This window comes from Dendronephthya gigantea, unplaced genomic scaffold (assembly GCF_004324835.1).
Source record: "Dendronephthya gigantea isolate DGI-Jeju-01 unplaced genomic scaffold, DenGig_1.0 000048F, whole genome shotgun sequence".
NCBI lineage: Eukaryota > Metazoa > Cnidaria > Anthozoa > Malacalcyonacea > Nephtheidae > Dendronephthya > Dendronephthya gigantea.
This window is the reverse complement of record NW_021163058.1, coordinates 180,513-191,440: the sequence shown is the minus strand read 5'-3', so window position 1 is coordinate 191,440 and position 10,928 is coordinate 180,513. Positions and strand designations below refer to the sequence as shown.

General features: G+C 35.5%; 2 protein-coding genes across 3 annotated transcripts; one reads left to right on the top strand and one right to left on the bottom strand.

The window, feature by feature from the left end:
* Positions 1 to 1,195: 1,195 nt before the first annotated feature.
* Positions 1,196 to 7,928, bottom strand: LOC114528155 (synaptic functional regulator FMR1-like). 2 transcript variants are annotated; one of them, XM_028549757.1, is made up of 17 exons: positions 7,373 to 7,441; positions 7,100 to 7,299; positions 6,974 to 7,026; positions 6,693 to 6,789; positions 5,557 to 5,628; positions 5,366 to 5,448; positions 5,034 to 5,099; positions 4,860 to 4,953; positions 4,595 to 4,711; positions 4,292 to 4,459; positions 3,902 to 3,980; positions 3,572 to 3,705; positions 3,414 to 3,500; positions 2,966 to 3,283; positions 2,504 to 2,588; positions 1,868 to 2,239; positions 1,196 to 1,621 (listed from the first exon to the last, which is right to left on the bottom strand). In XM_028549757.1, the coding sequence occupies exons 2-17, from the start codon at positions 7,148 to 7,150 to the stop codon at positions 1,521 to 1,523; spliced, it is 1,977 nt and encodes a 658-aa protein (XP_028405558.1). In that variant the 5' UTR covers positions 7,151 to 7,299; positions 7,373 to 7,441; the 3' UTR covers positions 1,196 to 1,520. The 2 variants fall into 2 exon arrangements, with proteins under 2 accessions (XP_028405558.1, XP_028405557.1); XM_028549756.1 differs by having other exon boundaries at positions 7,100 to 7,928.
* Positions 7,929 to 8,488: 560 nt separating this feature from the next.
* On the top strand, positions 8,489 to 10,928 carry LOC114528159 (probable GH family 25 lysozyme 2). Its single transcript, XM_028549760.1, has 3 exons — positions 8,489 to 8,728; positions 9,449 to 9,770; positions 10,074 to 10,928. Exons 2-3 carry the CDS (start codon positions 9,492 to 9,494, stop codon positions 10,446 to 10,448), a joined length of 654 nt encoding a protein of 217 aa, XP_028405561.1. The 5' UTR covers positions 8,489 to 8,728; positions 9,449 to 9,491; the 3' UTR covers positions 10,449 to 10,928.

The window sequence follows — 10,928 nt, the reverse complement described above, 5'->3', positions numbered from 1 at the left end:
TAATACCTGTCTTCGTATCATCATGAATGCCTAATGTTCCTTTCGAAATTTTCTCCAAACATTTTACAAACTCTTGCGCAAATTGTAAAAGAGCCAGGCCATCCATTGTTCCATGGTAAAACGTAAATAAAAGAGTGTTGTGATACTGTTCTTTGGTGGCATCGTATCTTTCTTTCAGAACTGTTGTTTGCCACAGTGGACCATTTTCACAATCAAACTTTGTTTGTATTTCTTTCTCCCAAACATCTACCCAATCTTCCAAACAAGACTGACTTACAGTTACCAGATTTTTGTCGTTAACGACACGTAAGTATTTCGCACAGTCACCATCATCGCGATTTTGCACTACGATAGTCCGAAGTAGAGGATATTTTTGGGTCACGAAATTCAAGGCTTCGTACACATGGTCAAAAGATAGTGACGTTTTAGACTTCAAATTCAGGCCACAACACATGTTAGCACCACCTAGAGCGTGAAACTCGTCAAGAACGGACTCAAAAAAATCCATCTTCCTTTCATTAATTATTTGTCTGGGGGGATTTCGAAGTTTCCCAAGTTTTTTTAAGACGACATAGCAATGATAGCATATCCGTATGATCAAAATGACAAACGGAATTAGTGTAACACCAGAAATAAGTAAGACTTTATATTCCATTGTCTAATCCAATATCGTGAAAGTTTATCACGGATCTATTTCATAAACATCTCCATGTCAGCTGTAAGGACGACGTTTACCATAGTCTTGTCTAGACTAGACCGTCTAGTACTAGACTGTCTCTTCATTAATCCCTGACACTGTTAATAATGCCGCATATTGATGGTATATAATATAGCATTGCTTAAGGTATCTCAAATTCAAGTCCATACGAATTATATTGTTTCCGCATATTTTCAAATTTTCTTATTGCTTCAATTATTAAAAACGTCTTTGTTCTTAAATCCGTTTACTGCTTCAGAGAACTTGACAAAAACCTGCAGCGGGGGTAAACTAGTGAACAAACTTTGGTAACTGATGAAGCCAATGCATGGTAAGTGATGTAATTTAGGCACGCAAGAAATGTAATTTAAAAATAAAATAAAAAATGTATAGCTGTATTGCTACACTACAACTTTGTGGCTAAAATAATTTTCTTTCATGTCACAAGATCAATGGTAATTACATTCTTTATATATTTGAAATAATTTTATTCTGGCATTTGAGTATCAAACAGTTTACAATTTTGCATCAGATGCGGTCACTTCAAGTTATGATGACAGTCAAGACAAATCATGGGCAATATATTGACCCAAATCCTCAAAATAGACAGATTGCCAAGATTCTATCATTTATATTTGAATTGATATTCACTTTAATTAATCACATAATATATTGCGAATATTTTACAAACTGTTATATTAACTCCATCAAAAAGACAAGCCTCTTCCAGAAGATTGCATGGTCTGTACTACAATCATAATCTGAGTGTCTATATTTACATGATGAATATTCCACTGCATTATGTCTTACATAAATATATATTTTATTCATTTTGGGCTGGTTTTTCTGACCCAGGTTTTGTATCGACGTTATTGTTCTTATTCACTTTCTTCGTATTTTTGTCCTCGCTTTTCGGAAACTTTTCTAAAAATTAAAACAGGGTTCTTGGTAACGGAGAACACTAATCCAATATTATTACCCATAATCGCACACAGAGAAATTAATCATATTGCGGTGCAAAAATTCCATGTTGTTTGAAATTACATTTTTTATTTTCGTGCGTGGATTTATTTTAAATATGTTGGTTGATATAATGATCAACTCGTTCTTCTAACTGTTTTTACGGTCATTACCAAATATAGCGATAAATATGATAAATCTCACCATTACCTTCGTTCCCAGGTCTTTTACCAGCTTTGTCTCCCTCAGAATTATTCTTCTTGTCGTCATGTTTGGCATTTCGTTTTAAACTATTCCTGTTGTTTGTTCCTGAATAGTTATTCCGTTTTAAATTTCCATGATTGTTTTCTCCAGAATGCTTCTCCTGTAGCTTGGCGCTATCATGGCGTGTTTCCACATTACTATTCGCTCTGGTAATTCCTTGTTCTTTTTTCTCATCAACTGGATGTCGCCAGTTGTCATTTATTCCTTTGCGTTCATGACGATATTTTTGCTTCACCAGCCCGAGAGCACCATCGCTGGATGAGCGATCTCTTTGGTTATTTTGAGAATTTCTGCGCTCAAAATTTGGAGAAAGAGAATCTAGAAGAAAAATGAAACGCTCTACGTTAAACCGTGAGTCCAAAAAATTGGAAGTGTAAAGAAAAGTATTGTTGGTCATCAAAACAAACAGTTACCCTGCTGTTAAGAGTTCAAAAAGCAGCTAGTATTTATAACGATTTGTATAATTCAAGCTTGCAGTGACTAATTTATAACGTGCAAGGTTCCTTTATATGACTAGATAACCTACAACAACAGCCGGCGTAGAAAGTTCACACGAATATAACGTTTCAAAAAAGGTTTTACCCGTTGTTCTGGCTCCATTATGGACAGACAAATGTTTACCGTCTTCTCTTTCTTCAAGTATTCCTCTCAAACTTCGACTTCCTGCCTGAAATTACGCCAAAAATCAGTTTGTCTTCATGTCAGATATACAAGTACGTGCGTTAGCACTGCAATATCCAGCATATTGTTTCTTATATAAATATACCAGCTGTTTTTGGTTCTCTTATGACGAAGAGGGGTTTCGGCGAAATTTTAGGGACGACCGAAAATGAAGAATGTTGCATTAATATTTGGTTTCCATTTTAATCTTTTTGGCCCCTAAATTAACAACAAAAATGTGCCTTATATTTAGCGTCACTTGAATATTAAGCAATACATCTCCCTTTACAATAATACATCTAGTACATCTCGCTGCTGTAAAATACATATTGTGACGAAAAGGAGAATAGATATATCATCAACAAGCAACTTGATACAACATACTTTAACAGTGCTCAAGTCCCTTGTCTCAACAGCGCCCTCTCCCATACTGCTTGTGCGAATTCTTGGTCCTAAGTCCATCTCGTCACTTCTATTACTTGTGAATTCAGGGGCTACATTCAAATCACCAGCGTAACTGTCTGTGGTATAAGAACGATCTCTACTAGCTGGTTCCAAAGGTATACCAGATAAGACAACATTAGGACCACTTCTCATCTCAGCCAGTGAAGGTAAATATGATGGACCATTCTGGGGTGTTAGTCCCATGTTTTTCAATTGTTGTTCTAAATTTTCTTTCTCCTTCTTAATTCTCGCAACTTCCTGCAGTGATGATGACAATGATAATTGTTTAAAGAGATAACTTACTACAATGTTAAAACTTGCTCAAAACAGCGCGAATCACTTCACAGGACAATCTTCTTGCAAAACAAGAATGTATGGGACAACTGACCTCTAAATGACTTAAATGATAATGGAGCATCATCTTTGCATTGTCAATACTATCACGTGTGCCAACAAACAAAAAATTAACTTCTTTCTAAAATAGAAAATGCATAAATGAATGACCTAACTCAAACTAAACACATCTCATCCAACACATTTTCTTACTTTAGCACATTTCGTTTGTTCTTCGTCAGTTGCAACAGAATTTTTATTTTCTGGTGGTTCGATTCTAACACGAACAACTCCTGAACGATCAACAATATCTTGAACAATTTTACCATTTTTGCCAATAACTTTCCCTAAAGAAAAATGAAACAAAATAATAGTTTAATCTTTATGAGATTGTAGAACTTGGTGTGAACAAGAGGATGGAGGAAACAGCGAAACCTGCAAAGTGCAATTGAACATTTCTCAGGGACAAAAATGGATGACATATTATTATTACCGGCTAAAAAATCCGAACGTTAAAAAAGCCATAATTTCAACTTGTCCTACCAACAAATGTCTTTGGAACGGAAACTATTTCCTCAGCAAAGTCTAGAAGACTGACTGCTTGTTTAATACATGTTTCATTCTAAAATTAACCGTAGAAAAAGATTACAAGTAAATCCAAGTAAATACAGCAACATGTACGTGTCTTCTGACTGGCAAATTCAGTAATTAGATACAGATAGGAATGGCGAATTTATTCGCGCTACGGAAAGCGAAATCTGAAATTCAGTGATGTGATTGGTCTTCAAAACATTCGTTTTATAACAAATAAATCAAAATAAATCGTTTTATTGTAAGAAATCACGCGTTGTCAAAAATGCCTCATTCAATAATTGTTCAGTTAAGAATGAAAACAAAGCCATGATGAAAAAGATAGAGATTGCAAACACTCACTTCCCCAGAGATATGAAGAGAGCATTTTTCTTCATCTACTTCGATAGATCGAATTCCAGGAAGTTTTCTGGCCTTTTGGATATTTGCTCCCTGTGCTCCTATGGCCAGTCCCATCAAATTATCTGGGAGCTTTAAAACTTCAACAATACCAAATTGGGTTTGAGCAAGCTAGGTGAAGGCAAATTTCATAAAAAAATATTGGTGGAGAAAAATTTACAGTATTTCTTTAGAATAAACTCATTACATGTATGGTAATAATACAGGGTTAATTTACCACGTCTACACCAGCAAAAGGTAAAATACCTGCAGTTGACTGGCTGTATCGTTTATCCAACTTTGTAGTAAAAGTCTCGTTCGTAGACTTCTAAAATGCATCTCGCTGAGGACTGCAGCTTTCTTCACTGTTCTTTCAGAACGAGACTAAAACGAATGGGGCACTTTTTTAGTTTCGTATAAAGCACGTTGAATCGTTAGGTACTATTATCAGTTTCGTTGGATGCAATTAGCCCCGCTGTACGTTAATTTTCATAAAGGATAAACAGTGAATTATAGGAGAGCAATCGTGTACCAAACAAATAAGATTTGCCAGTTCATCGTTGTAGACAACTAAACCAACGCCACTTTGATGTTTGAATTCTCGATGGACATTCTGATCTTTACATCTATATGACAAAATGAATTTGATCATTGACGATTATGCACAGTTAAAAAAAAATTCAAGCTCACTGAAGACGATACTTACATTTGTTGCAGGTCTTGAGGCACATCAATAATACATTTACTGTACATGGATCTCGTGATTCCCGCGCTGTGATGCAATGAAAAGAGACTAAGTTAGATTAGGTCTACATGTCCTCACTTGTTTTGGAAACTCGTTGCCATAATTACGAGTAGAGCTTTAAGTATTTTCAGATAAACATGTCACCTGGAACAGTTATTACAGCTATTACAGTAAAATCCGAGGTCTCGCGAGATCATGGTTAGCTTACCACGTAAATTTTATCATCTAGTACGTATACTACCGAAGAAATCTTTCTTCTGTTTACTAGTTTTAAGAAATAGGAAGTTGCATACTTGTTGTTACATGGCCTTATTTTTTCTCGAGGGACAATTTCATTGTAGGATGAATCCCAACCAACATACTGAATTACGTAAAACTGTAAAGAAGGAAAGACGAGGTACTATAGTTTTCAACCAATCATTTTCTGATTTTTCTGATTCTGACTTTCACTAAACACAAGATATTTGATGGACAGTTGGTATACCTCCCCTTTCTTTGACACAATTCTTCCCAACCACCAGCAGAGTGGATCGTTTTCTTGAGCTCTTGAAAGAACCTTAATAAATATTAGGAAAAGTAAAATATTAGAGCAGATAATTTCAGCAAATACAGTAACTGAAATAATAATAATATAATTGAATAAAGTAGCTATGTCTTAACTGCTGAAGATGAATCAGAATTGATTCGAAATATACAGTTTTAAATAATAGTTTGATGCGTTTTAATATGCATTGATTGTATTGATCTTAACCTTAAGGTAAAGAGAAAATTATATCTGGTCATTGCATACCTAACACCATTCATGCCAGACAATTTAACTAAAGCTGTTAGGTTTCAATGCCTAACACATGATAAATATCACGGGGAGACTTAATACACCCTAGCTAACAACCTTGTGAAAACAACCCCCATCCGCATATGACCTGAACAATAAATGGTCTCCCAATTATTTGACTATCTACTCCTTTGCTACTTTTACACTTAAAGTAGGCTTGAATTAGGAGAAGGAAGGAACTAAAACATTTGTTTTCAGATGAAAATCATGGTTTTTGCTCCTCTGTTCGCCTACTCAATTAACTACTTTTGATTTGAACAGTCCCTTGATTATATACAAAATTAAGCAACTTACAATTACACCAAATAGTTTTCATTTATATTCTACTGCACTCTTAAAAAAGATGCAGTCTAAAACTTATCTCAAACTAAGCTAGAAAAAACCCATGACAACTACAGCTAATGATTTAGAAATGTAGAGAAGCAAATTATGAATAAACATTCTTATGAATGTCTGGAATAACTAATATTTTAAAAGCTAGAAGGGTAAAAGTTTAGCCATTCACTCTTGTTCAATTAAGAAATTACTCTCTTCCTCTGTAACCACGTATTTTTTAGTTTTCAATTAAAACCTCAAACCTAATTAAGCAATAATTAATGGAATCAAATATATTATGCTGTTCAGAAATTGGCTAATCTCCAATTGCGCAACACACGTCTCCCGCCGTAAATAGTAAATATACTCAGTAACCTGTATATTTGATATTTCACCCATTTCGTCTAAGTGTAAAATATGTTAGGAAAATATATAAAAATAATATGATTATTAGTACTAACATACCCTACCTCGATTAAATCATCAACATAAAACTCACAACGTATGTTGGATTGCGGTGGAGGTAAGCGCACATCAGCAAATGGCACCCGCACGGGATTACTCCAACTACAAAGATACAAAAATATTTCAGTATTGATCATTTTTACGAATTTCAACACTCATGTAGGTTAGCCATAAATGTTTGAAAGAGCATTGCATATTTAAACAATGGGACATCAATGAAATAAAGGTTTACATAATGGTTTGTATGAAAAATTACTATAAGAATTAAGAAACAAGAATCACTTACTCATCAGCACGGGCAATAGACACATCTTCCGTATGTATGTTCTTTACATATGCCTAAAGGAAAATACTTTAATATCAAAATATTTTAAAAAGATATAACCAGTTCTCATATTTCATAAGGAACTACCTTATAATACCCTCCACTTTGAGATCGCACTTCGACAGCTAGTTCTTCCATATTGACATCTGTGACATTATTGCAACATTCGAAATTTCGAATTCATTCTGTTGCTGTTATTTACTGACCGAAATCATGCTGGCTCAATATCGCGAGTGTCGGACACAGTGAACTCAACACGAGGTCCGACACGAGAGGAAGCAGAAAAACTGAAAGAAAGTAGTTTCCGGTTCACTTACCATTTTCAGGAATATAATTTTTAAATTTGAAAATAAAAAATACTTCGCTTATACTTGGTAAGGTTTTGTAATACTGTTTCAAAGACTTGTTGAAAAATTTCCCTGTTGATGTCGACCTGATAAAAGAAAAAAACACGTTGAAAGTTGTCATTGAATTATTGTAATATTTTGCTTAAAATATTTCCAATCACTGTCCAATATATTGGTTTAACATTTCTTTGGCACAATGTTTTATGTCTTGGATGTGCTCAGGTGAAACCACATATCTGACCACAAAAATGTCATGCACGCAATAGGGCAAAAAGTAGAATAGGGTTTGAGTTATAGAAGACAGACTAGAATAGACTGAGCAGTCCTCTTCGCCAGCCCAATATAAATACTGAGTTATAGCGACGCCATTCTGAGTCATGATAATCATGTTCTGGGGTCCCATTTTTAGTTTTCATGTCATCATGTCCCAGGGTCCCACTTTTACCATGAAAACGTCCATCAAAACTACACGGAAAAGAAATTTTAAATTTATCTGCATAAAACTCGCAATGAAATTGCCCTTTTTTGTTAAAAACCTGACTAAAATTATGGTGAAAAGCCATAGTCTGTATGTTGCGAACGAGTTCGTCTTGTTCTTCAGTACTATTTGTCTTTGCCTTCAAGTCTACGTTAAGAATATCACTTAATACCAATAATACCAGACTTACAGCAAATGGTGTTACAATTCGCTAAAATTCTCTTGGCATATAAAACTGTGCAGAAGCCTTTGTGCGGAAGTGATCGAGGAGACCAATCATGTTCTCTCTGACAGTCTCTGTATCCCTGAGAACATGCATGGAACAGAAAAGCTAAAGCCTTTTACAAAAGTTCTTCAGCCCCCACTAACAGAACCAAGTCGAAAGCAACCTGAATCTGTATCAAAGTTTTCCCCTTCGTCTGTACCTCTCAACCCTGAGACAGAACTTGATGCAGAACTTAACGTGATTGAAAACATAAACAGTTGAGTCCCCAACTCACTTTTCACCGTGAACTCGCACTTCCTACTTCTTAATAAAGGACTTAGAGTTTAAAAAGTTTTAAAGAAAGATTTTCTCCAGATTTTTACTCATCTGTCACTCATCGGGTAAGTTTCTTACGTGATGACCTGCTGACCATACACAGGACCCTACACGCGGTATCTTGACTTTTTATTAGGAGATTTTAAACTGAATATTAATTAAACAACCGGATACCCGAAGTTTCTGTTTACTATTTCACGCACCAAGAATGATGTCAGCAAAGGTCATGGGTATTAAACACTAGGTAGCTACAACATATCACTTTCAGATCTAGTCCCAGCAAGAACGTCTACACTTCATTCTAGTTTTGATACGTGGCCGTGGATAATTTACTGAACACCAAGTGTGAGGTAACTTTTAACAATTTGTTTTTTCTTTGTAATAAGTTTAGGCAGTGTGCAGTGCACTCAGACAAGTACATCAATGACAATGTTATGGCTTAGTTTGCTTCCGGGTTACGTTGGCTCAGAATTGTAGTTGTTTAAATTAAATGAGGCTAGCTTTTCACCAACGATTTTTTAGGGAGAATAGTCTTTGTCAGCAATATTGATAACATGCACCATTTGTGTCAAGACTCTGCCAAGTGCACCTCACTGTCCCTATGTTAGTTACTGAGCCTTGGTTGTTTGAAGTCGGGCCACTTGTCAGCGCCGGAATTCTTAAAATTATAGTCATATGATTAATCAAAATCAAATGAGGTCCAAAAAATATGTTGTCAAACATTGAAAAACAATTTACAGGTGAATGTGATATCACTAATATGGGCATACGGGCCCAAACGTCCATGAGAGGCAAAGCCGTCACTTCAAATGAAATGCTGCGTATGTCGCTTTCTCGCTATTTTCTTTGCTGTGGACGATAATTCTAAAGCGGTATAACTTCAGACCGAGGCCAGGGGTACAATTTGATATTTAGACAAGCATGAATAACAAAAGCCTTGGCGACCGTATAATGCCAATCAGCCCAATCTATTTTCGCCCTTTTTATACTAAACAGAGTTTCGGTCTAACTAGACTGCCTTTTTCATTTTAAATTCCTTTCATGAGGTGAAATTTCCGTTAAACTTGCAGGAAACGCTTTCGTAATCCAACCACAAAGAAGAAACCGAAAACTATGGATTTTAAGATAGCATTCTTTTTCGTAATTGCTCTGCACTGTGTTGTTCACAACGAAGCAATGAAAGGCATCGATTTTTCCCAACCAACAAGCACCGAAGCACTTACTTGTTTGAAACAGAAAGGTTATGACTTTGCTATTGTTCGTGCATATCGCAGTACAGGAACACCAGATACAAATGCACCTCAGAGCATAGAAAATGCTAGAAAAGCGCTCTTTACTACAGTCGAAGCTTACATGTTCCCGTGTACAAAGTGTGGCAATGCACAAAAACAGGTAAGAAAATGGAGAAATCACGCAGTGCAATTTCAGGCATTTCAGGTAAACAATGCAATTTCAGGTATCCATAATCAATATATTGTCAAATGAAAAACTGACGTTGTCGGAAACATGTCTATATATCAACGCGACCATCTGAATAAGTCGATAAGTTGCAAAAATCGTCAATCAATGAAGATAAATTAGTTTTTCGGGAGTGGAAAGAACCCAAGAAAACTGGATAATTCAATTAATCATTATCAAATTGAAAATACTGTAAAGTTTTTCTTCAAGGTTCAGTTTCACTCTGTACTTATTTAGGTCAGTGACATGCTAAGTTTGAAACTGGATGTAGATTGGATCTGGTTGGATATTGAAACATCTGGCAGTTGGTATACCAATACAACAAAGAATAGGGAATTTTTCGAAGATCTTATTAATGCAGACTTTGGAAAGAAAAATGTTGGAGTCTACACCAACAAACACAACTGGGAGACTATCATGGGATTAACTTACACAAGAGGCTCATCATATCCTTTGTGGTATGCTCATTATGATGGAAAACCAAGCTTTGAGGATTTCGAGCCATTTAGTGGGTGGTCTAAGCCACAAAAGAAACAATATGCTGGAGATCAGATGCTTTGTGGAGCTGGTTTAGATTTCGACTACCAAGAGGAAGAATTTTTGACATTTTAGATTACCATGAACAAACAGTATATCCGGATTTTCTTTATTATATAGTAATGATTTTATTGCATGATTCTGTTACAACTGTCAAGTGAAGTAAGGTGAAAGTACAAAGGGATTGTTATATATTCCACATCTTGGCCCTGGGGTGCTTTAAATGATCTTTCAGTTTTCGTTTTATATCCGTTGTCATCGCAGTTTACTAGTCAAGTAAAGACTGATGTACTTTGACCATGAGACTAAGCTTTAATGGAAATTCCCTGGTAGTGAAATACTGAAATACAATTTACAAATAATCCTTCGTAACTCTACTCCATTTCTGCTATTACCGTGATACAACTCATACACTTATATAACATTGTCCCACTACGTAATTCGCCAAACACCGAGGCATACCTGTAAATCAATACCATTCATATTATAGCTACATCAAACGAAGCATTTAATTGTCAAAACTTGTATTTTATTAAAACTGTTTAGAACATCGTC